General features: G+C 38.0%; 1 protein-coding gene across 4 annotated transcripts in view; it reads right to left on the bottom strand.

The window, feature by feature from the left end:
• Nucleotides 1-23,751, bottom strand: part of Pik3c2a (phosphatidylinositol-4-phosphate 3-kinase catalytic subunit type 2 alpha) — a 103,608-nt gene that overhangs the window by 10,186 nt on the left and 69,671 nt on the right. For all 4 annotated transcript variants that reach the window (XM_060366973.1, XM_060366972.1, XM_060366974.1 and 1 more), the window contains 14 exons: nucleotides 21,530-21,641; nucleotides 20,692-20,837; nucleotides 17,516-17,704; nucleotides 16,216-16,309; nucleotides 15,457-15,551; nucleotides 14,956-15,136; nucleotides 12,845-12,949; nucleotides 11,978-12,070; nucleotides 9,396-9,525; nucleotides 7,371-7,507; nucleotides 3,743-3,912; nucleotides 3,048-3,204; nucleotides 2,309-2,418; nucleotides 335-542 (listed from right to left, as the gene is read on the bottom strand). In XM_060366973.1, coding sequence (XP_060222956.1) covers nucleotides 335-542; nucleotides 2,309-2,418; nucleotides 3,048-3,204; nucleotides 3,743-3,912; nucleotides 7,371-7,507; nucleotides 9,396-9,525; nucleotides 11,978-12,070; nucleotides 12,845-12,949; nucleotides 14,956-15,136; nucleotides 15,457-15,551; nucleotides 16,216-16,309; nucleotides 17,516-17,704; nucleotides 20,692-20,837; nucleotides 21,530-21,641 — 1,927 coding nt within the window. The remainder of the gene's footprint in view (nucleotides 1-334; nucleotides 543-2,308; nucleotides 2,419-3,047; nucleotides 3,205-3,742; nucleotides 3,913-7,370; nucleotides 7,508-9,395; nucleotides 9,526-11,977; nucleotides 12,071-12,844; nucleotides 12,950-14,955; nucleotides 15,137-15,456; nucleotides 15,552-16,215; nucleotides 16,310-17,515; nucleotides 17,705-20,691; nucleotides 20,838-21,529; nucleotides 21,642-23,751) is intronic.

The raw sequence follows: 23,751 nt of genomic DNA, 5'->3' as shown, positions 1-23,751 counted from the left end.
TATTTTTATGTACATTTGATGTTTTGAATACATATATGTCTGTCTGAGGGAGTTGGAGCCATTGGAATTTGAGTTACAGATCAGACAGTTATGTGATGCCATGTAGTTGCTGGGAATTGAACCAGGGTCCTCTGGAAGAACTGCTAATGCTCTTAACCACTGAGCCATCTCTCCAGCCCCCTTTGAGCACATTTACTTATTTTTGGACCATCCATGGAAACAACAAGCACAAACAGAATCAATGCTTAGAATAGAACTTCAGTAGTCAGTGAAAAATGTGCAAAGGACAACAGAAACCTTATACATATCATCTACATATATCGAACAAACTTACATAGTGTTTATCTGGGTTGTATTTCTTATGATATGTGAAAACAGAGACTTCCTTGATTCGACCATCTTGTCTAAAGGAGTATGTTTTTGGTGAAAATGAAAGGATGGGCTCATCATTAGAAGGAAGACCAGAAAAACGTAGCTGAGCAAGGTTATGAATGAAGAAATTAAACTTTGTGGCAATGCTTCCCAAACTTGATTCAATCAGCCTACAAAATAATCAGAAACTTGTTAATAATAAGTTTTCATGGAGACATATGCTAAATTCAACATAACAAAAAATGAAAACTACTTCCTTTTAAAATATTAAGTAGGAGTAGGCTCTGGGGATGGCACATCAGATTAGAGTATTTGCCAAGCCTGATGATCCAAATCTAATCCCCAGGACCCATGTTGTAAGTGAGAAGCAATTCCTACATATTATTATCCTCTGCTGCCCATAGAAGCAGGCAGCATATAGCACACACACAAGAAATAATAAAAATGTTTTTTAAAAAGTTAAGTATTACATCGATTTTTTACTCTGCCAAGGATTCTCTTTTTCTCTGGGCCAAAAAAAAAAAAAAACAAAAAAAACCCCAAAAAACAAAAACTTTTAAAATGAATCTTACTCCAACAAAAAAAATATTTTGCACAATAAAGAAATAATATTTGGATTTCTTGAACCATATGGGGTCTAAGACCAAAGAGCTGTAGAACTAGGAGATGATTTATAAATGTATTACTAAAAAGATGACTATTCATTCACATTTTAAAAATTCTATTAGGAAGCATGGGAGAATTTGGTGGCAAGACTCCCTCAGATCACCATGACCACATTTAATTCGGAAAGGAAGGTTTGCTGGGCTGTGGTAGCACACAACCATTGTCTCAGCGCTTGGGAGGCGGAGGCGGAGGCGGAGGCGGAGGCAGAGGCAGAGGCAGAGGCAGATCTCTGTGAGTTCAAGGCTAGCCTCATCTACAGAGCAAATTCCAGAACATTCAGGGCTGTTAACACAGAGAAACCCTGTCTGGAACAAAAAAAAAAAAAAAGAAAATGACCGAGTTTGAGGAAGGACATTGTAAGGCAGGCCTGGATAATACATTTAGGTCACCAAAGAAACTACAATACTCAGAAATACAGCTAAGGGCTAAGATGGAGTTCAGTGGTCCAGCACTTGCTTGGCTTAAGGGAACCAATGACTGAAACAAATATCACAAAGGCTGAGGGTTTAGCTCAGTTGTAAAATGTTTGCAAGCACACAGCCATGGGTTTGGTCCCAGCCTCAGCAGAAGATAACAATCACCACAATAAAACTGTGAACACCCAAACTGGTAGGTTAAGTTGGGAAGCACTGAAGAGTCTGCTTCCTCCATTTCAGCCAAACATCAGGTCAGTGCTTTATGCTTCCTCTCTACCAAGAGGAAGAACAACAATAAAAAAAGACATATTAATGTGAACTCATTTTCCTTGCAGAGAAGACATGACAGCAGAAGTCAGTGAACATGGTCACTGGGTCTTTAGAACGTATTTGCCAAGATCTGTTTTTATTGAAAGCAACAATGACATTCAAATGCTAGCCATTCACTGCCATGTACTTCAAATACTGTAATGAAGTACAGTTTACAGACTTGGTGTGTCAGAGTCTGCTGCTGGGTTGTGGTATCCATAGAAACTGTTATGGCAGAATCTTGAAAAAATAAATAAATCATTTCAGAATGAAACCTTAAAAGAAGCACATTATCATTACTGTGGGAAACATGTTTCTTAGAAATATCTTTATAAGCATCCAGTGGAAATCATGTACTGAATACCTTGAGATTAAACGTTGAGAGGAATAAACATTTTTTAAAGCACTGCTGCTGTAACTTTTAGGAACATTTTCTTTCAGTGCTGGTGAATGAACACGGGGACCTTAGAGAGGAGAGGAGTAAGTACTCCACCTGAGCTACATCCCTAGCCCTTTATATTCTGACACTATCAAACAAGCCATACCTAGTGAAAAAGATGGTAGCCTCAGCATCTGTAGTTTGGGGCTGGAGTGCATCTCTAACGTATTTCAAATCCTGAATACTTGTAAGTTCTGGCAACCCTGAAGGAATCATCTGTAGAAGAAAAACAAAAACAAAAACAAAAAAAAAAACCTTAAAATTTCTGTTGGTCAAGTACTTAGAAATATCATACACTTGAGGAGTTTACTAACATATTGGGTATTTAAGTGACTTAGAAATGAGAAAACTGAAGTTAATAAGGTATGTGACTTTACCTCATAAGACTTGCTGGAAGTAAAGTCCATTCATGGAATGAAACACATAAAATCTAGATTTCCCTCCTAGGATTATGTTTGCTATAGCAATTCTAGTCACAATAATGATAGCACCTTTTTTTGTTCTTTTTATATATCCTAGGAAGTGCAGAAATCCTGAGTATACAGCTTAATGGATGTCTGCCACCTGAACATTTCTAGATCCAGAGACACAAATGCACTCAATCAGTAGCAGCGAATGCCCTTTTCAAGCTCCAGTTACTACTACCCAACTCTCTGGAGTCTCCACTCTCCTGCCTTTTTGTATTTTTTAATCACTGATATTAGAGTAGGTACTCATAGTAATACTGCACTAAAATTTTGACATTTGTGACAACAGCCAATTTTATTCCAAAAGCATAAAACATCCTTTTTAAATTATCAAGACACTGAGGCTCTAATTTACAATTCAATGTCTATAAATGTTACCAGTGAGAGAAGGTTAAGAAACAGGTTTGTTTGCTTTCTTATCAAGTTGTAGGCTTGACAGCAGAGGTCCACAAACAACTGGAAACGAATGGTGGGCTTTTCACCTCCATTAATGACGTATGCCATGTCAGAGGTAAGCACGAAAGGAGCTCGGTCCCTGTTGAAAGTACACACAGAACGTATTTACAGAACACACTCAAAATAGATGGTGCCGTTGCGGTTAAAAGTTATTAAACAAAGCCATGTGAGATGTAATAATTTTCAAGAAAGGAAACAGTACCAAGTGGCTTTGCATTTTTCTAATGATTAAAAATTCATATTGTGAGAAAAACTATTAATAGAAACTTCATCACTGGAAGAGAAATTTTCACAAAAGTGATTACTTATAAACCTATATGCTCAAAGAGAGATTCAACAGTGATTACAAAAATATGCAGAGGAAAATTTATACTTGTTATCTTTATACAAATGGAACCATTTTTAGCAGACACCATGAACTATATTAAACAGAATACATTGTCCATTTACTTCAACAAAGTTTACACACACACAGGTTTTGTCTATTATATGTAAAGGTCAACTTTTAAGGCCTTTTCATACCCAGTTATGCTCAAAAGGAGCCACAAGACAAAGCACAGCAAGAGGACAAGGACCGGGGCATGTCCCTTCAGATAAAGTAATAACAACATTAATACCTTCTGAAGCTACCAAACATCTGTGCGTGGCCCAAAAACTTCCCAAAGTCAATGTGGAACATGTGTCCTGTGCTTCGAAGCATTATGTTGTCATTGTGCCGATCACAAATGCCTAAAACATAGGTGGCGACACAGCACCCAGCACAAGAATAGATAAAGTTCTCAGAAGCCTGTAATACAGAAATAAAATTATGTTAGAGAAAAAAAAGTCTTAAAGGAGGCAGAGTTTGCCAGTGTGCAAGTAATAATTTATCACTTGTTTTTGACACAGGGTTTCATTATATAGTCCCGGCTGTCCTCAAACTCTTGTAGATCTGTCTGCCTCTGCCTCTGCCTCTGCCTCTGGGATTAAAGGCACCACTACATCTGGCCCAATTCATCACTCTTTAAAAGCACAATTTGCAGAGCCGGGTGTGGTAGCTTATATCTATCATCCCAGCACTCAAGAAGGGAATGTACAACCACTTTGAAAATCAATCTGGCGCTTTCTTAGAAAATTAGAAATAGTGCTACCTCAAGATTCAACTATACCAATTCTGGGCATATATCCAAAAGATGATCAACCATTCAACAAGGACATTTGCTCAACTATGTTCAGAGCAGATTTATTAATAATAGCCAGAATTTGGAAACAACCTGGATGTCCCTCAGCTGAAGAATGGATACAGAAATTTACACAAAGGAATACTACTCAGCAATTAAAAACAAGGAAATCATGAAATTTGTAGGCAAATGGATAAAACTAGAAAAGATCATCCTGAGTGAGGTAAACCAGAAGCAGAAAGACACACATGGTATATATTCACTTATAAGTGGATATTAGCCATATAATAAAGGGTAAACATACTAAAATCTATAGTCACAAAGCTAAGCAACGAGGAGGACCCTAGGGATGACGCTTAGTCATTCAGAAGGGCAAACAGGATAGACACTGGAAGTGGGAGAAGACAGACAACAGAAAGGAGCCTACTACAGAGGACCTCTGAAAGAATCTACCCAGCAGAGTATCAAAGCAGATGCTGAGACTCATAGCTGAACTTTGGGCAGAGTGCAGGGAATCTTATGGGAAAAGGGGAAATAGAAAGACCTGGGGGGAGGGGGGTAGGAGCTCCACAAGAAGACCAACAAAGCCAAAAAATCTGGGTCCAGGGAGCCCAGCAGAGACCAATGTGCCAACAAAGGACCATGCATGGAGAGAATCCAGACCCCCTGCTTGAGATGTAGACCATAGTTCAGTCTCCATGTGGGTTCCCTAGTAAGGGGAGCACTGGCTGTCTCTGACATGGACTCAGTGGCCAGATCTTTGATCACCTCCCCTTGCGGGGTTAAAGGGGAGGGACAGTCTTGCCAGGTCACAGAAGAAGAGAATGTAGACAGTCCTGATGAGACCTGATAGGCTAGGGTCAAATAGTAGGGGAGGAAGATCTCCCCTATCAGTGGACTAGGGGAGGGTCTTAGGAGGAAAAGTGGGAGGGAGGGTGGGACTGGGAGATGAGGGAGGGGGCTACAGCCAGGATACAAAATGAATAAATAGTAATGAATAATCCATTAAAGAGAGAGAGAGAGAGAGAGAGAGAGAGAGAGAGAGAGAGAGAGAAGTAGTAGAAGCAGGATTATTCCTGAATTCCAGACTTGGGTCTCAAAAAACTTAATGACAAAAAATTTTAAAGGTAAAATATAAAAATAAAACAAATAATTATAAACCTCTTAATGGTATCACCATACCTACTGGACCATGGAAATAAAAGCTAGCCTTTTCATATTTTAAAAGTTAAATGCCCTTCTAAAAGGTAGTTACTGTTGCATCTCTCTAGCTTCTGTCTTTTAACAGAAGGTATGGTTCACACCTTTAATCCCAGCACTTGGGAAGCAGAGGCAGCAGATCTCTGTTTGTGGCCAGCCTGTCTATAGAGGAAGTTCCTGGACAGCCAGAGCTACAAAAAGAAATCCTACACTGGGTAGCTTTAAACTGTCTGTAACTCCAGCTACAGATGCGACACCCTCTTTTGGTCTCCAAAAGTTCATGCCAGCAAACAAATAGCATACACAGAGATAAACATAATTTTAGAAGTCAGTCAGTTTAGGGGCTAGGAATATATGCAGGCCATTGTTTATCTAGCATATATGAGAACACAAGGAAAGTCAACTTATATCTTAAATCATTCAATAATACAACTAATGAGGTTCTCTGTTAGCATCTGATGACTCCCTGTGTACCTAAAGTCTCAAGATTAGATCCATTTGTTCAGTTAGGCTTGCTATTCTTGGGGATTACTAACATAACAAAGGATACACAGCATATAAAATGCACATAGTGAGTATTTTAAAGCATACATATTGATTCTTAAAATAGTGTGATTATTTACTTATTTTTCAGAAAGGATTTATATCCCAATCAAACTCACCATTCTCCTGTCTCATTTCTAAGACCTCTAGACTAATACTAGTAAAATACTGGATTTCTACTGGTCTTTGTGGTTAATTTTATTTTATAATCTTCCAGAAACCATAGCCAATAATGACAATAGCAAACTACTTACACCAATTTACATCAATTTCTCTATACACAACTACTTATTTTAAAACCCTACTACAAATCAATAACTTAGGTATTAAAGTTAATGCCATTTTATAGACAAGCGAAACTAAACTATATTAAGATTTCAGTGATTGTCAAGATCATTTAATTGCAGAGGTGGCAACACCAGAATCCAATGCAGGCAACAGGACTCTACTATGCTGCACTCCTCCTTAGCGCATAATGAATGCCATTCAACAATCACGTTGGACCATCATTTTATCAGAAAGCACAAGTCAATATTAAAATTAAGAAATACCATCTTCTGCCATGCTGCTTCCCAACACTACAAAAAATTTAAAAATGAAGCCAGATGTGGTGACCTTTATCCCAACTCTATGGAAGGCAGAACTTTGTAAGTTTGAGGGTAGCATGGTCTACATAGTAAGTTCCAGGACAGCCAGGGCTTATTAGAGAGATCCTGTCAAAAAGAATAAAAAAGAAAAAAAACCAAAACAACAAAAAAACCAAACAACAACAACAAACCAACAAATGGGAGTGGTCCAACCAAATCACTCTAAAAGACCCACAATGCTCAAAATTCTCTTGCTTTACCTTCACAGGTCAACAGACAGATATCACTTTAATGTCTATAATAATGACACATTAATGATACCTAAACTAGGCAGCTAAATGACATTAAAAGTGGGGTCCTTTTCCTGGGCATGGTGGGCCTGTAATCCTAACACTCAGGGAGGCAGAGGCAGGTAGATATCTGTGAATTCGAGGCCAGCTTGGTCTACAAAGTAAGTCTAGGACAGCCAAGGCTATACAGAAAAATCCTGCCTCAAAAAAAAAAAAAATTAAACAAAACAAAACCAAAACAACAACAACAAAGAGAAAAGAGAAAGAAAATGCCATATGAAAACATAACTCTTCACAAGCTAATAAATTAACTCATGCACAACAAAACTGGAGGCTTCTCAGATTACTATTCAAAGTGATCTTGAATCTTCCTTAAGCCATATTAACATAACAGGTCTGAGAAGCATTAATAGCCTTCATAATATATCTTGACAGTTCTTTAGAATAAAGAAACATGCTGGTCACCTTTTCATATTCTTCTTCAGAAGGATTGTATTTCCTCAGCCATTCAGCAAGTGGTTTATCTTTAAAGGATCCTGTCACACCATATTCCACTTGGATTTTCCTGAGGGTGTCTGAAGCAGGAACTAGCTCCACCATGCCTTAACAAATAAAATATCAAGTTTTGTGAAAATGTGTCCCCATGGTTCAGAAATTAAGAGCACTGGCCGTTCTTCCAAAGGATCCTGAGTTCAATTCCCAGCAACTACATGGTGGCTCAGAACTATCTATAATGAGATTTGATGTCCTCTTCTGGCATGCAGGCACACATGCAGGCTGAATAGTGTATAAATAATAAATAAATCTTAAAAAAAAATAAACAAAATGTGTCCTTAAAGTAAGTTGTGAAAATAGTTACAGCTTTCTGCCAGGCCATGGTGGTGCAAACCTTTAATCCCAGCCCTTGGGAAGCAGAGGCAGGTGGATCTCTGCGATTTTGAGGCCAGCCTGGTCTACAGAGTGAGTTCTACGACAGCCAGAGCTACACAGAGAAAACTTGTCTCAAAAAACAACCGATCTATCTATCTATCTATTTATCTATCTATCTATCTATCTATCTATCTATCTATCTATCTATCGTTTTTAATCCTTGAAATAAGATCCCAAACCTGCAAGTCATGCTGAAAAATGTGAGCAGCTAAAATTATCTTATTTTTAAAAGGCATCCAAGGGCTGAAGAGATGGCTCAGCAGTTAAGAGTACTGGCTTCTCCTCCAGAGAAACCAGGTTTGAACGCCAGCACTCACATGTAGCTAGCTCACAGCTATCTGTAACCCCAGTGCCAGGAAATCTAGTATCCCCTTGGCATCCACAGGCACCAAGCACTCACATAGTACACAAAGATACTTGTAGCAAAACATCCACATATGTATGTGTGTGTGTGTGTGTAATAAAGTAAAAAAAAAAAAAACCGACAGGTTGTTGTGGTGGTGCACGACTTTAATCCCAGCACTCCAGAGGCAGAGGCAGGCAGATCTCTGAGTTCAAAGCCTGGTGTACACAGCGAGTTCTAGGACAGCCAGGGCTATACAGAGAAACCCTATCTCAGGAAAAAAATGAAGTGTCTAAGATGTAATGATTGACTTGTGTGAGTGTTGTCTGTATGTCTTATTCATGTGGTAGGTGTCTAATGAATGTTTATATTAAGAACAATGATGGTGTCATTTGATGAATATGTAATATATATGTATATAATATAGTGAATTGTTATCAGTCATTATTTCAAAAATTATCAACTGAGGACTGAGATGGCTCAGTGACTTAAAAGTGCCTGCCATGCTAGCCTGACAACCTGAGCTCAAGCCCTAGAATTCAGAGAAAAGAAAAAGAAATGACTCTTATTTTTTTCCTTTTTGGTTTTGTGAGACAAGGTTTCTCTGTGTAGTCCTGGCTGTTCTGGAACTAGCTCTGTAGACCTGGCTGGCCTAGAACTCTCAAAGATTCACCTGCCTCTGCCTCCTGAGTGCTGGGATTAAAGGAATGTGCCACTACCACCTGACTGAGAACGGACTCTTGAAAGTTGTTCTCTGAACTCCATACATGTGTGCCCATCTTCCCAACACACACAATTAACAAAATAAAACTGAAAAATTTATCAAATAACAGAATAAAATTCTACTTTTATGAAAAAAACAAAAACAAAAACAAAAACATTATCACTATTTATTCCATGGAAACAAACCCAAAATTGGCTTATGTAAATGAATTTCTTATTGGGTCAAATTAATCTACACTTCTGGCTACTACAAATGTTTATTAGGACTACTTACTGAGCTGTTTTGTTAGTAGTTCTATTAAACGGTTTATAGTTGTTTTAAAAGGATTTAATTATAAATAATCCAGCCAATAAGCAATACTAGATGTAAATAAATGAGACTGCTGTAAGCCTGCACGAGGCCCTGGTAAGTATACAACCAAAACTAAGCTCAAAAGTAAGCTATGTACATGAGGCAAAAGTAAAAAATCAAGACCCAAGTAACAGACCCCTACCTCGATCTCGGCCAGTTGACAGACATTTGAATATCACCATCCTCAGATCCAGTCCCTCTTTAAGCCAGATCTTATCCATAATCTTTATCATCTGTAAAGCTAACATATCTTGTCGAAGATCTTCACCAACCTTGAAATTTAAGGAAATAAAAATCACAGCTTTTCTCAAGAACTTTTTACATGCTGTAAAATCTGAGGGGCACTTGGACTTTAATGTACAGAGAAGGAATTATGAGAGCTGCACTGAACTCTTCTGTGGTGTCCTAGAGAAACTTAAAACTCTTCCCGTCTCCACTTTATGAAGAGTGCATTTTAATTAATTAATTTTGAAGTGCTGAGGATTGAGTCTTTAGCCTTGTGTACACTAGGCAAGCACTCTACCACTGAACTCTGTTCATCGGTACATTTAAAGTTGAATTTTAGAGTATGTAAAAGACCTTTAATCAAAAAATAAAATGAAGCCAGGCAGTGGTGAGATCCTTAATTCCAGCACTTGGGAGTCAGAGGCACTGGGATCTTTAAGTACAAGGCCAGCCTGGTCTACAGAGCAAATTCCAGGATAGTCAAGGCTACAAAGAGAAACCCTGTCTTGAAAAACAAACAAATAAACAAAAACAACAAAAAAGAAACCAAAGGGCTCTTGTGATAACTTATTTCTTGACTGTATCAATGCTATTATTCTGAATATAACATTATAGTTAAATAAGATGTCAATGAGAATTATAATCATCTATAAATCTACAACATTTAAAAATAAAAGTCTTTAAAAAATCAGTCTTCTTGGGGCTGGAGAAATGACACAGGTAAGATCACTTGTTGTTCTTGCACAGGACCTAGCTTCAGTTTCCAGCACCTACGCATGGCTCACAACTGTCCATAACTCCAGGTTCAGGAACTACAATGCCTTTTTCTGATCTCACAGTGTACCAGCATGCATGTACACACATTCATACACATACAATGAATAAATCTAAATATTAGTCCTCCTAAAATAATGAACTTCAACTGGAATCTCAGCATTTTCATTTTCTTTTAAAAACTGCAACACGTCACTTATTTTTATTTTATTGTTATTATCTTTTGAAACAGGGTCTCACTCTACAGCCTTGGAACTGGCTATATTGACGAGGTTGGCCCTGAATTCAGGAGATCCATCTGCCTTTGCCTCTTAAGTGCTGAGATTCAATATGTACACCACCACACCTGACTGAATAACGTAATTTTAACACAAACAATGATAAATATATTTTTGAGGCTAGCCAAAAAAATTAAGAAAAAGATTAAGGAAGATTTGCCTTAACAAATATTGAGACAATTTCTAAACTGTCTATCATTAAAACAGATGGTACTGTTTTAGGAAAAGGCATTACTATCAGTAAAATGAGCAGCAACTTGTAACTATGAAAGGTTCAATTTAAGCTGTCTTTGTAAGCCTCCAATTAATCAACTTAATAAATTAACCAGAACTCTCCATTCTTTCTTCAAAGTATACACATCATGATCACAACTCACAAAATTAAAACAGGTAACAGATTCTTTTCTAATACTCCAGCCCTTGTGCTTCACATAGGTAATCTTTACTTTTTAAAAAACCAAAAGCCAGGTACGGCAGCATACCCCTGTAAGTCCCAGCACATGGGAAAGCTGTAACAGGATGATCCAAGGTTCAAGGTCAACCAGGACTATACTGTGAGATACTGTCTCACACAAACAATCCCTAAGTAATGTCATTCTTTCTGGTTTTGCAGCTTGGCAAACCTAACGATGCCTTCCTGTTGTGATATGCTCAATCAGGTTGGCCTAAGGCTGAAGCTGCCCCAAGTTCTATCTGGGAAAAGTTTATGTCAGTAATGATTTTACAGAACTATTCAAATTGTTCCTGTCTTAGTCTGTTTTTTTGAGACAGGGTCTCATAGTCAAGGCCTAGAACTTGTGGTCTACCTTTCCAACATTTCCTGAGCATTAGGTTACAGCTGCATGCCAACAGCTTAAATATTTCTGATTCAACTTCAATAATAAATAAATATTTAATAAACTTGGTTAAGGGAATTTTTAAGATGTCTTTTTCCCCCAGTAACCTCACTGGACACATGGTGCAAATCCATGGTATAGTTCCAGGTATTTTTGAAGTTAAAGCAGGAAAAGGCCTTCAACCAGGCAACATGGAGAAATTATCATTAAAAAACAAATATAAGGTCAGGCGGTAGCAGTGCATGCCTTTGATCCCAGCACTTGGAGGCAAAGGCAGGTGGATCTTTGAATTTGAGGACAGCCTGGTCTATTGAATGAGTTGCAGGACAGCCAAGGCTACACAGAGAAACTCTGTCTCAAAAAACTGAAAACCAAACTAAAAAACAAGAGGAAGCCTGGCATGACGGCATATGCCTTTAATCCTAGCACTCAGAAGGCGGACATGGGCAGATATCTGCAAGTTCAATTCTAGTCTGGTCTACAAAGCAAGTTCCAGGATAACCAGGGTTACATAGACAGATCCTGTCTCAAAACCAAACAAAATCAAACCAATTTCCTTCCCCCCAAAAACCCAAAAGAACAAAATCAAAGAATAACTCTAGTGTTCTCACCTTAAACATGACATTAATTTCTTCCCCAAGAGGATCAGCATTCACCATTGTGACTTTAAGAGGCATAGCATTAGAACTGAAGAAAGAACATGACTGCAAATATAACACTGAGCATTAGAAAGGTTGACAGCAGCATAAAAATGAATTTTGAATTTATTGATCCTGATGTTTTGCTTTTCATCTATTGCTTTAAATTATAGAAAAATCAAACAATGGAAGTTAACTAGCACTTATATGATCTGCCAATAATATATGTAAATATCTCTTGAAATTTAAATATAATATATATTAGTAAAATAGCTTCTCTATAAAGGCAGAAAAGCAAAAATTTAAAAATCTGGTGCAAAACCTTTAAAGCCTGGCTGAACTTCTAAGTATCTGAATATCTCAACAAAACACACAGTTGTGTGATACTCATCCTCATTGGGGACAAGAGCTCCAGCTCCACTTACACATATGTACTGGTGAAATTCATTCCCAAACAATCAAATACTAACATTTTAATAATTTCATAGGAAAGATGAAACCACATTTTACCTAATTTTTGTGGGGCTGAGGATTGAATTCAACTTGTACACAATAAACAAATGCTCTACTACTGAGCTACAAAATCTTATCTTAAAATAAAATACCAAAAAGCTAGCATAAGCTCATAACCCTAACTTAAGAACATAAACAAAACCCAAAGTAGTACAAAAATCTGACACTACTTCTTTCAGGAATACTGATTAGGTAAAAACAAACCTAACGATAGACACCCTTTCCTATGTACTTACAAACTACATGTCTCAGTCTCACTTGTATTAAGAAATTCTCTTCTTCTTGTGCATTATTTGAAGTTTATAGAACTTGAGAATATTGTGTTACCTTAATATTTAACTCTTTTGCCACTAAACTTGGTTTGAGAGGAAGACGACATTTATTTTTCAGAAAAAAGGACTGTACTCTTTCCATGCTCTTTTGGAGGACTACCTAGGGAAGAAATTGCTTCTGTAAGTACATCATAAAAATGAAGATCTATTCATTTTGAGTATATACATTGTACATATGTACTAGCTGGCCAGTGAGCCCCCAGGGATCTTCTTGTCTTTGCTTCCCCACCACTGAGATTCAGGCACGTACCACTGTGTTGCCTTTTTACGTGGGTACTGGGGATCCAAATTCAGGCTTGTGCTGCAAGCACTGAAGATCCTTCTTTAAAAATTTCATCTATGTATATACAATGTATCTTGCTCATAGCCACCTCCTCCTACATCCCCTAACACACCTCCTTCCCAACATTACTGAATCCAATTAGTAATGCCCATATACCTACCAGTGTCCACCTGTCAATATCTATCCTGTATTTATGAGATAGCTCCCCACTATATAGCCCTGGCTGGCCTGGAACTCACTATGTAGACCAGGCTGGCCTTGCAATCACAGAATTTTTCCTACCTCTACCTCTCAACTGCTGGGATTAAAGGCATACTGCCATCATGCCTAGACATGTGTAGCTTTTTCTGAGAAAACAAGATATCTAACAGAAGTCATTATAGATAAAAATGTATATACCTCTTAACTCAACTATTTTGTCTGTAGGAATAAAGACACTAAAGCAAGCCTGGAGCAGTGACATATACACACACACACACACACACACACACACACACACACACACACAGAGCTACTAGGGAGATTGAAACAGGCTTGCAAGATAACTCAGGAGACTAGCCTCGGCAGACTCCAGACTCCATCCTTTCAAAACATAAAAAGAAAGAAAGGAGGGGTTGGGATTTAGCTCAGTGATAGAGTGCTTGTCTAGCAAGCATAAGGCCCTGGGTTTGACCCTCAGCTCTGAAAAAAAAAAAAAAAAAAAGAAAGAAAGAACCAAGAAATGCTAGAGGATGGGTAAAGATGTATGCAATCATGTTTACAGCAGCATTACTTGGAAAAGAAAAAATGTATAAACAACATATATGGAGGCTCAGAAATCGTGCTCTAAATACTTTGTAAAATTATGTACCTATTGAATGTGAAGTGTAACTTTATGTGCTGACAAGATTCTCCAAGTAAAAAAAGAGTTATTTTCAAAAAGACAAAACAAAACAAAAACAGGAACAATTTTTGAAAGAATTTAAGAACACCTAAATAGAATGACATCCTCCCTGTGTTCATGAATTGGATGACAAGCTGAATTCAAGAATTAAGATACATTATTAAACTGGGTGGTGTGGTGCATACCTTTAATTCAGCAATGGGAGGCAGAAGCAGGAGGTTCTCTGTGAGTTTGAGACCACCCTGCTCAACAGAGTGAGTTTAAGGACAGTCAGGATTTTGTTTCCAAAAAAAAGCAGATAGATAGAGAGATAGAGAGATAGAGATAGATAGATAGATATAGATACATACATACATATATAGATATACAGATGACTGATGTAAATATATAAACAAACACATTATTTCAATCATATTTCCAAAATTGATGTATAGATTCAACAGAGTTCTTATTAAAATTCCAACCACCCAAGTAAGACGATAACTCTTAAAAATTGTGATAAGGATGCTGAAGTGTAGCTCTTCACAACTGATAGTAGTTGCATAGGGAAAGGAATCAGTTTTCTTTAAGGAGCTGGCCACTGGAAGTTCGACTATGCTCCATTGAGTATATGGGCAACAGAAATCTGACTTGATATTTCTTCCCCCCCCCCTTTTTATTCCTCTTTTGTTTTGGGAGAGGTCATAAGGGTTGAGGATGGACCTGCGAGGACTGGAAAGTGAATGGGATCGGGTTGTATTATGTGAAATTTCCAAATAATCAATAAAAACATTAAATAAAAAAGTACCAACTGCCTAAGTGAGGTGGCAAGAATCTGCAATCCCAGCACTTAGGAGGCCTAGGCAAGAAGATACAGGGGCCAGCCCAGCTACATAGAGAGATCTGTCTCAAAGCAAAAATACCAGACAGAATACTTGTATTCTCTTTCATAGGTACATACCTGTCTGGTTGATCCACTAGCCTGCCTTACTTTTTCTGCCACTCCTCCTAAAAGTTGTACAAGTTTCATTTGCTTAGAAAGTTCTTCTCTGAGTCCTTTTCCTCCTATTGAGAGGAGAGCACCCAACACATGTTCATATCTGCTTCCAAAATGTGTATCATGCAAAGCATCCTTGAGAAGCCTAAAGCAACAAAAATACTTAGGTCAGCCACTTCTGTGAAACTCCTGCAAAGATCAGTTTAACAAGTTCTATTTTGGATATATAGGAAATGAAATCATATAAGCAAGAAAAAGCTCATTAGTTATTATAAATCCATAATGTCAAAATACTGTCAATTTCATTAATTTTGTTTTTTTTTTAAATTAGCTTCCTTAAAATAAGTTCATTACACATCTGGTTATCTACAAGTATCATGAACACAATGTTTATATTTAACAATTACATCAACTCTGTCAATACCTGCAAAAGAAAGGAGCCGCCTGATAAAATTTAAATCTTACCAATACAAACTGTGTGCTATCTGGATATTTCCCAATGCCCTGGACAGAAGGAAGCGCACTAGTGAACTATTCAAGTAAATTTCATATTTCAAAGCCTATGTGTAAGAGGAAATAAGAGTTATTAGCAGTCAAACCATACTAAATTGTTCAGATGAAAGTATCAAATATATAGACCAAATATTACTCATTGGTGAAAAGATGAAATGGCTAGGTTTTACAGCTCAGTGGTAGAAGGCTTGCCTAGCTGAAGCAGTGCCATTCTTCCAAAGTAAGTTTTTTTTTTTTCCCCCAAATAACTGTGCTGAGTGTGATGGCAATATGCCTTAAATACCAGCACACAGGAGGCAAAGGCAAGCAGATCTCTGTGAGTTCAAGCCAGCATGGTCTACACAGCCAGTTCCAGGACAGCCAAAGCTACACAGAGAGATCCTGTTTCAAATAACAAAAAAACAAAACAAATCAAAACAAAAAAACCAAACACACGAGTATGGCAAAAAAAAAAAAAAAAAAAAGCCCAAGGTTGAGATTTAAGAGGTTTGAGAATTACAAATTCATGTGGTAATCATATGATCCTACGTATGCCAAACTAAGTAAGGCAGACGACAGTTATGGGAGATAACACTATCTTCTCACACACTGCCTCAACAATTCTCCTGGACTGCAACAGCATTTTAAAATAACAAAGAGTTCCACAGCCAGTTCCCTACCCCGTAGAAGTAGGGTGGGTAAGAAGCAAGGCAGCCTAGTAAAAACTCCTACCTGCACAAACTGTGGGAGAAGGTCTATTAGTTCATCATCACTAATGGCCTCAATCCAGCTCACAGCTAAAGATCGTACTTCCTGATCAGCAAATCTAGAACACCAGAAAAATCAAGATTTAATAGTGATTTTTTTTTGCTAATGTAACTGCATTAACCAAAAACACAATTTTAGTCTGTCCCTGACAAAGAAGATCCAAATGGCTCTTACTCAAAACCAATGTGCTGCTTTGGCAATACATGCCTTTAAATTCAGCTCTTAGGAGGCATAGGCAAGCCAATTTCTAAGTCCAAGGCCAGCCTAGTTTACAAAGCAAGTTCCTACTGGAATTTTCAAACATACTTAGTTCTGGTTCAGCCTCCCCTACAATCTCCACTTCGTTTGTTTTGTTCTTTGTTTTTTTCAAGACAAAGTTTCTCTGGTGCAGCCCTGGCTGTCCTGGAACTCATTTGTAGATCAGGTTGGCCTTCAACTCAGAAATCCACCTGCCTCTGTATCCCAAGTGCTGGGATTCAAGATATGTGCCACCACTGCCTGGTTCACAAGCTCCACTTAAACCCTTCCATTCTTACTATTTCTGCTTCTACTTTCGTATCATATGTGTTCTATTACCCTCTCACCCACCCCCTTAATACCTTTCTTTTTTTTAAAAGATTTATTTATTATGTACACAGCGTTCTGTCTGCATGTACACCTGCATGCCAGAAGAGGGCACCAGATCTCATCATAGATGGTCATGAGCTACCGTGGGAACTGAACTCAGGACCTCTGGAAGAGTAGCCAGTGCTCCTAACCTCTGAGCCATCTCTCCAGGACCCTTTTCCTTTTTACTAAAGTAGAAAAACACTGTGTAAACACAGATTCAACTCCCAGATTATTGCAAAATTTTACCTTCATAAAAACTAATTTTGTCTTCATCATAAAATATTATTAATAAGTATAAATTCAGATCTTCATGAGTTTGAGGCCAGCCTGGTCTACAAAGTGAGTTCTAGGACAAGCAGAACTACACAGAGAACCTGTCTCAAAAAACAAAAAGAAAAAGACCCCAAAATTTTTGTAAATTACATAATAATTAAGACGTATTAGTCATAATTAGCCACTTCACTCTTTTTTTAGGTTGTTTTAAATTATACAAAATGCTTTCTTGACCATCTCAATAAAAAGATTAAATTTATGTAAACTATATGTACACATTTACATTATCTTATGTTGTTTTCATGTTAAAAGGGAGTACCCCTGCAGCATAACACATTGATGTAAGATTTGACAATACATCAAATAAATATATCTGACTTACTTTACATCAAGAAGCTCCAATGCAGCTAACGGGCACAATGGTGGCCAATGGTGCAGCAATGAATAAGTTTTGGCAAGATTAGCCCATTTCCAGTTTGGGGCACTTGCTAGTATCTTAGGAAGACAATTTGGATGTCTGAGGCAATAATAGCGTTTTTCCCACAGAAAGACCATATCTTCTTTAGAAAGTCTGCATATATAATAGAATTAAATTACTTCTCAGTAGAATTATATGGTTATAATCTCAATAATTATAAATTCAAAGAAGAAATGCATTCATTTATGACAGTCACTTCTTGATACTATTAATACTAATATGTAACAAATATTTAATGCACAGCAAACATCACTAATCTACCCTCACCTGGAGATGAAAATCATTCTGCCTTGACAGAAGCATCATATTTATTAAAATAAAGGGTATTTCCAACAAGATGCCAAAGCACTACAAAGCAAGAGTTGAATGAGCAGAGTTCACCCTATAAGACAGCAAGGATTCCATCCATACATACAAGTAAAATCAAACACAACGGAGAAAACAAAAGCTGTTTGAATTTTTAGGGAAGCACATAGTTGGATTAAAATTGAAAAACAGTCAAAATGGGGAAATTATTTTAGAGATATTCTGAGTTAAGTTCAACGACATGGTCATGAAATATTTCACTTTTATTACTCACTCTTTTTGAGGCAGGTTCTTATGTAGCCCAGGCTGGCCTCAAAATTGCTAGGTAATTAAAGATGGCTTCCTGCCTCCATTGCCTGTGTTAGAATTACAGTGTGCAACAGCACGGCTGGCTCACCCACTCATCTTTGTGCTTATAGCACACAAGTAAAAATGTATTCATCTCATTCATGTTCAGTACGAAAAAGTCCACAAATATAACAAAAAGCGCATAACGAAGTTGTGCTGGCTAGTTTCAGTTAACTTAACACAAGCTATAGTTATCCGAGAGGAGAAAACTTGGACTGAAAATTCAGACAAACCCATAGCATATTTTTAAAGTAGTGATACAGGAGGGAGGGCCCAGCCTATCATGGGTGGTGCCCTCTCTGTGCTGGTGGTCCTAAGTTCTGGAAGAAAGCAGGCTGAGCAAGCCATGAGGAGCAGGGCAGTAAACAGCACTACTACACTGCCTCTGCATCAGCACCTGCCTGTAGGTTCCTGCCCTGCTTGAGTTCCTGTCCTGACTTCCTTCTGTGATGAACAGTGATGCAGAAGTGTAAGCCGAACAAACACTTTCCTCCCCAAGTTGCTTTGGTCATGGTGTTTCATCACAGCAATAGGTACCTGAACTAAGACAGAAGTCTTCCTAATTCTTCTACAGACAAGCATATGCTATGCTTCCAGAGATAGTCTATTCACATAGAAGTATCCACATGACCATGTTTTAGATTTTATTTTCTCTGTGTTGATGACTATCTGGCTTGGTTTCTCTATTTACTGGATCATGTACTAGTATTCACAGCTATAAATAGTCACTGTTGTTAACTAGATAATTTAATTTCCATCAACGGACAAAGAACAGTCTTGTTTCCATAAGAAACTATATGAGGGTTTTCTCTACTTTATGTCAGGAAGAAGCATTGCTAGGTTGCAGTGTATACACATCATAACATTTACAAATTTTGTCAACTGCTCTCCAACAGATGTGGTCTTTAAATATTCTGCCAATAAAATAATTCTTTGTATGTATGTATATTTTCAACATAGCTTCATAAAGATGATGATTTTAAAATTTTGCCACTTGGCTGTAAGATAACATTGTATTATTTTAAGTCTCATTTTTAAGGGCTTAATTGTAAACGTCTAAGAGAAATTGAAGTTCTTTCCCAAAGGGCTTTCTATTCATCCCCTTTCTGTTAAGACTTAGTTGTTTATTAACATAAAAAGGTTCTTTTAAAAATTTATTGGTGCTGTGTACAATACATTCTTGGGCATGCATGCCATGGAGCATGTGTGGCAGATGACAACATTTGGACTCTGAGCTTTCCTTTCACCTTTACGTAGCCTATACATAGGATTAACTCAGGTGGCTAGGTTTGACTGGTAAGCACTTTTATCTGCTGTTCCACCTTGTCAGCCCATGGAAAGATTCTTTATAGGTTAAGCAAATTCATTAACTGGTGCCTATTATAAATACATTTCACAGCCTGCTTGCCTTTGACAATACAGGAGGGACTGAAATATGTCTCAGTTGGGAGTGCTTGCTAGGTAAGTGTAAGTACTTGAATTCAGTGACTTCAACTGCCAGCGCTGATGGCTTTTGTTTTGTTTTAAAGCATCTGGTGCTAGAAATGAGACAAGCCGATGCTTAAGACCTGACAGTCAGCCAGTCTACTTAATTGCTGGCCTGCTCCAGATTCGGTAAGAGACCCTGTCTCAAAAAATACAGTGAGAGTTACTAAGGAGGATTCTTAATGTTGACTTCTACACTCCTCATGCACATACATGTACACAAATACAGTAAGAATAGGTCTGGGTAAATAGGTCAGTGGATAAGGTACTTGCTCTGTAGGCATCAAGGCCTGAGATTAGAACTCTAGCATTAACATGTAAGTTTGGTGTGGCAGTGTGCATCTGTAACCCAAGCATAGGAAATAAGAGAGGCAAGATTCCTAAAGCTCCCTAGCCAGCCAGCGTAGCCAAGTGTAAGTTCTAGTTCAGTAAGAGCCTATCTCGGGGGCTGGAGAGATGGCTTAGTGGTTAAGAGCAACATCTGCTCTTCCAAAGGACCGGGGTTCAATTCCCAGTACCCACATGGTAGCTCACAACTGTCTGTAATGCCAATTCCAAGGGATCTGACACCTTCACACTAATGCACATAAAATTAAAAGTTAAATAAAAAATGTTTCATTTAAAAACAAAGTCTGTCTCAAAAAATGAGTTAAAGAGACAAAGAAGACATGCCATGCAGACCTCTCTCCACATGGCCACAGACACATACATGTGCATTCTAGATATACTTAATTTTAAAAAACCTAAAAAACAGATTTATGCAATTCCCTAATTTGTATGTAGGCAGTCTTTCTTGGCAGCGTTGGGATCATTCTGCACTCCCAGGCCTGTACAGCCTGCTCCACATCAAGAGCAATTCTAAACCACAGGCTGTAATAAAAGCCCTTAACCTAAGCTTTATACCACAGGAGAGTCCCAAGAAAGAAATAAACAAAGCATACCCAAATGATGAATCTCTGTGAAGAATATCTAGAAGTTTCCCCTTTATATCATTCTCCAGCGTTTCCAACTTGTATTGCTGTATAATATTTCTATCAATTTGAGGAGATGTATAAATAATGTCAAATGCAAGAGAAGGAAAATCAACCTGAAAAATTTAATAAAAATCACTGAATTTTTTTCTATGTGTGTATGTGTCCTTCTCCTCCATTCTCCCCCACCCCCCAAGACAGGATTTCTCTGTGTAGCCCTGGCTGACCTGGAACTCACTCTACAGACCAGGTTGGCCTCAGACTCACAGATCTGCCTGCCTCTGCCTCTTGAGTGCTGTGATTAAAGGTGTGCACCACCACCGCCTGGTGAAATCACTCAAATTTTAACCCATATTTTCCACATTAGCATCTTTGTCTTTCATAAAACTGATTTTTATAACAATCTAGGTAAATTCATATTAAGCATAAAGTTGATAGTTATGGTGGCACACACCTCTAATCCCAGCTCTCAGGGAGGCAGAGGCAGAGGCAGGTGAGTTCGAGGCCAGCCTGGTTTAAAAGCAAGTCCAAGAAAGCCAAGGCTACATAGAGAAACACTGTCTTGAAAAACCAAAAAAAAAAAAGCAAAAAGCTGATGCTTTTTTTTTCTTCCTGTTCATAGTGATTATCAACAGCTGGTCATTATCAAAAGCATGTTTATATTTCTTAGAATAGATACAGAACATGTTTTAGTTTCTTAGAAACTGTAAACAGTTACTAATGATTAACAATCCAAGTTATGCTATATACAAAACACCTTCTACAAAGACTTTCACATTTAAACCCCTTCATAAAGAACTCTCATTACCTGTAGCACAATTCTTTCCATGACATAGCCTTTTTTGGGGATTACTCCAGGAATAGAATTTGTATGTGATGAAGTCCAAAGGTAGAGAAGTTTGGTTCCACATGTTAAAAACCTTCATGAACATAAAAACAATACTGTGATTTTTTTCATTTTGAAAATCCCAAACTCACAGTCCATCCTGATAATCAACTTGAAAGGCTGGTAGAGTATAGTTTTTAAGAATCCACTGGAAAGCAAGAACGGCGGCAGCAACACGGGCTGAGACCATGGCGGGGGGCAAAGCTGGGAAAGATAACGAATGGGAAGGCCAGGGCGGTGTCTCACTCACAGAGAGCTGGGCTACAGTTTCCTGCGGGCTGCATCCACAGGAAGCACTTGAAGACCAACCAGCATCACAAGCCATGGGTGGCTGCCACTGCTGCTGTGTACAGCACAGCTGCTGTGTACAACTGCGCCGCAACTCTGGAGCACCTCACAGCTGAGGGGCTGGACTTAGCCGGAAATGCTTCTAAGTAAAGGGCACCACTCCACGTCACTTCCAGCTTGCAATTCAAAAGCTAGATTTACTTATGAAAGCTAGGATAGCAGGAGGCAGTGTGATCCCGCAAAACTACAAATCTCTGATTGGAAAGAAGGGTCAGCAGAAAACTGCCTAGGAAGTGAGTTAACCCACCTGCTCTCCCTCCCCGTCTATAACTGGGACAGAGGACCCCAGTGGGGTGTGTGGAATTCTTAAGAACAGTTTGATGGAAAAGCATAGACAACTCCTGTAGACAAGATAAAGAAACATCTGTATGTTTTTAGACTTGAGAGTTTGATATTTTCCCTGTGGTCATAGGAATATGTTGATTGGTCAAGTTTCTCCCTTGTGTTTTATACAAAAATAGAATCAATAAAACAGCCTTTCACAAAATAATATATATATATAGGAAGGAGTCAGCAACTACAAATTCTCTTAAGGCTAGCCTGGGCTACATAGTGACTTCCTGCCTAAAAAAATATTGTACTAAGAAGTTAGGTAAAATATTGTGGTATGGGAACAAAGAAGGGAGACTAAAAATGCATCTTGGAAAGAATGGCATCGAGAAGAGAACACAGAAGGAATAAGAACAATCACTGTCCCCAATATAAGCAGGAAGGTTTAAAAAAATTGTCTTTCAAAGTTTTCTCCAGGGACCATGACTTCAAGGTCATGGTTTGGATTATAGAACTGCATCCTGACTTTTACCATTAGAATAAAAAGCCAAGAAGAATCAGTAACTGTTTTGTCATCAAAGCACAACTTATTTGAGTACTCCTCAGGAAATTACTCAGGAAGCTGGGGAAGGAGAACCTTAAGTTTGAGCTAGCCTGGGCTACATAGGGACTTCATGCACCCCTCCCCAAAAAAGTAAAAATTAGAGGCTATAGAGCTGGCACAGTGGTTTAGAGCACATGTTGTTCTTGAAGAATACCCAGGTTTAATTCCCAGCATCCATGAGTAGCTTACAACTACCTGAAACTCTAGTTCCAGGGAATCTAACAAGCTCTTCTGATCTCTGTGGACACCATGCATGTATATGGTATACAAACATACTTCCAGGCAAAATGTTCATATGCATAAAATAAATATAAAAATAAATAAAATTTAAAAAGCTGAAGATAGCACACGTTTATAATGTCAGAACTAGGAAGGCTATCTAAAAGTCTCTGTTGCAAAGTCTCCTTTTGGCTGTAGTAATACAAAGTAGCTAAGAATGATACATAAATGAGTACGTGCATAACATATTGTAATAAAATATATTTATAAAACTATGCAGTGGGGGTTGGTAAGATGTCTTAGCATGTAGTTGCTCTTGTTCTTACACCTGACATCCTGTAATCAATTCCAAAGACCCACATGGTGGAGAACTGACTCCTGCAAACTGTCCTCTGACCTTCATAACATTTAAATAAATGTTTTTTTTAAAAAAAAGGAGGTGAAGCTCGCATATGTTGATCCTCATCCTGAATTATCAACTGATGGTCTATTTAAAACATTTAGTTACAGACTTTGCCAAGTCATTACATAGATAAAATTTCTTTTTATCCAAGATTCATCTTTAAAACTTTCTTGTGTATGGCTGTACAAATAAAGGCTAGAGAAATGTCTCAGTAGTTTAGAGCACCTGCTGCTCTTCCAGAAGACCTTACTTGGTTTCTAGGACCCATAATGGGCAGCTCACACTCACTTGTGATTCCAG

Source organism: Meriones unguiculatus, chromosome 14, assembly GCF_030254825.1.
Source record: "Meriones unguiculatus strain TT.TT164.6M chromosome 14, Bangor_MerUng_6.1, whole genome shotgun sequence".
Taxonomy (NCBI): domain Eukaryota; kingdom Metazoa; phylum Chordata; class Mammalia; order Rodentia; family Muridae; genus Meriones; species Meriones unguiculatus.
The sequence above is the reverse complement of the archived record's forward strand: the minus strand, read 5'-3'. Positions and strand labels throughout refer to the sequence as shown.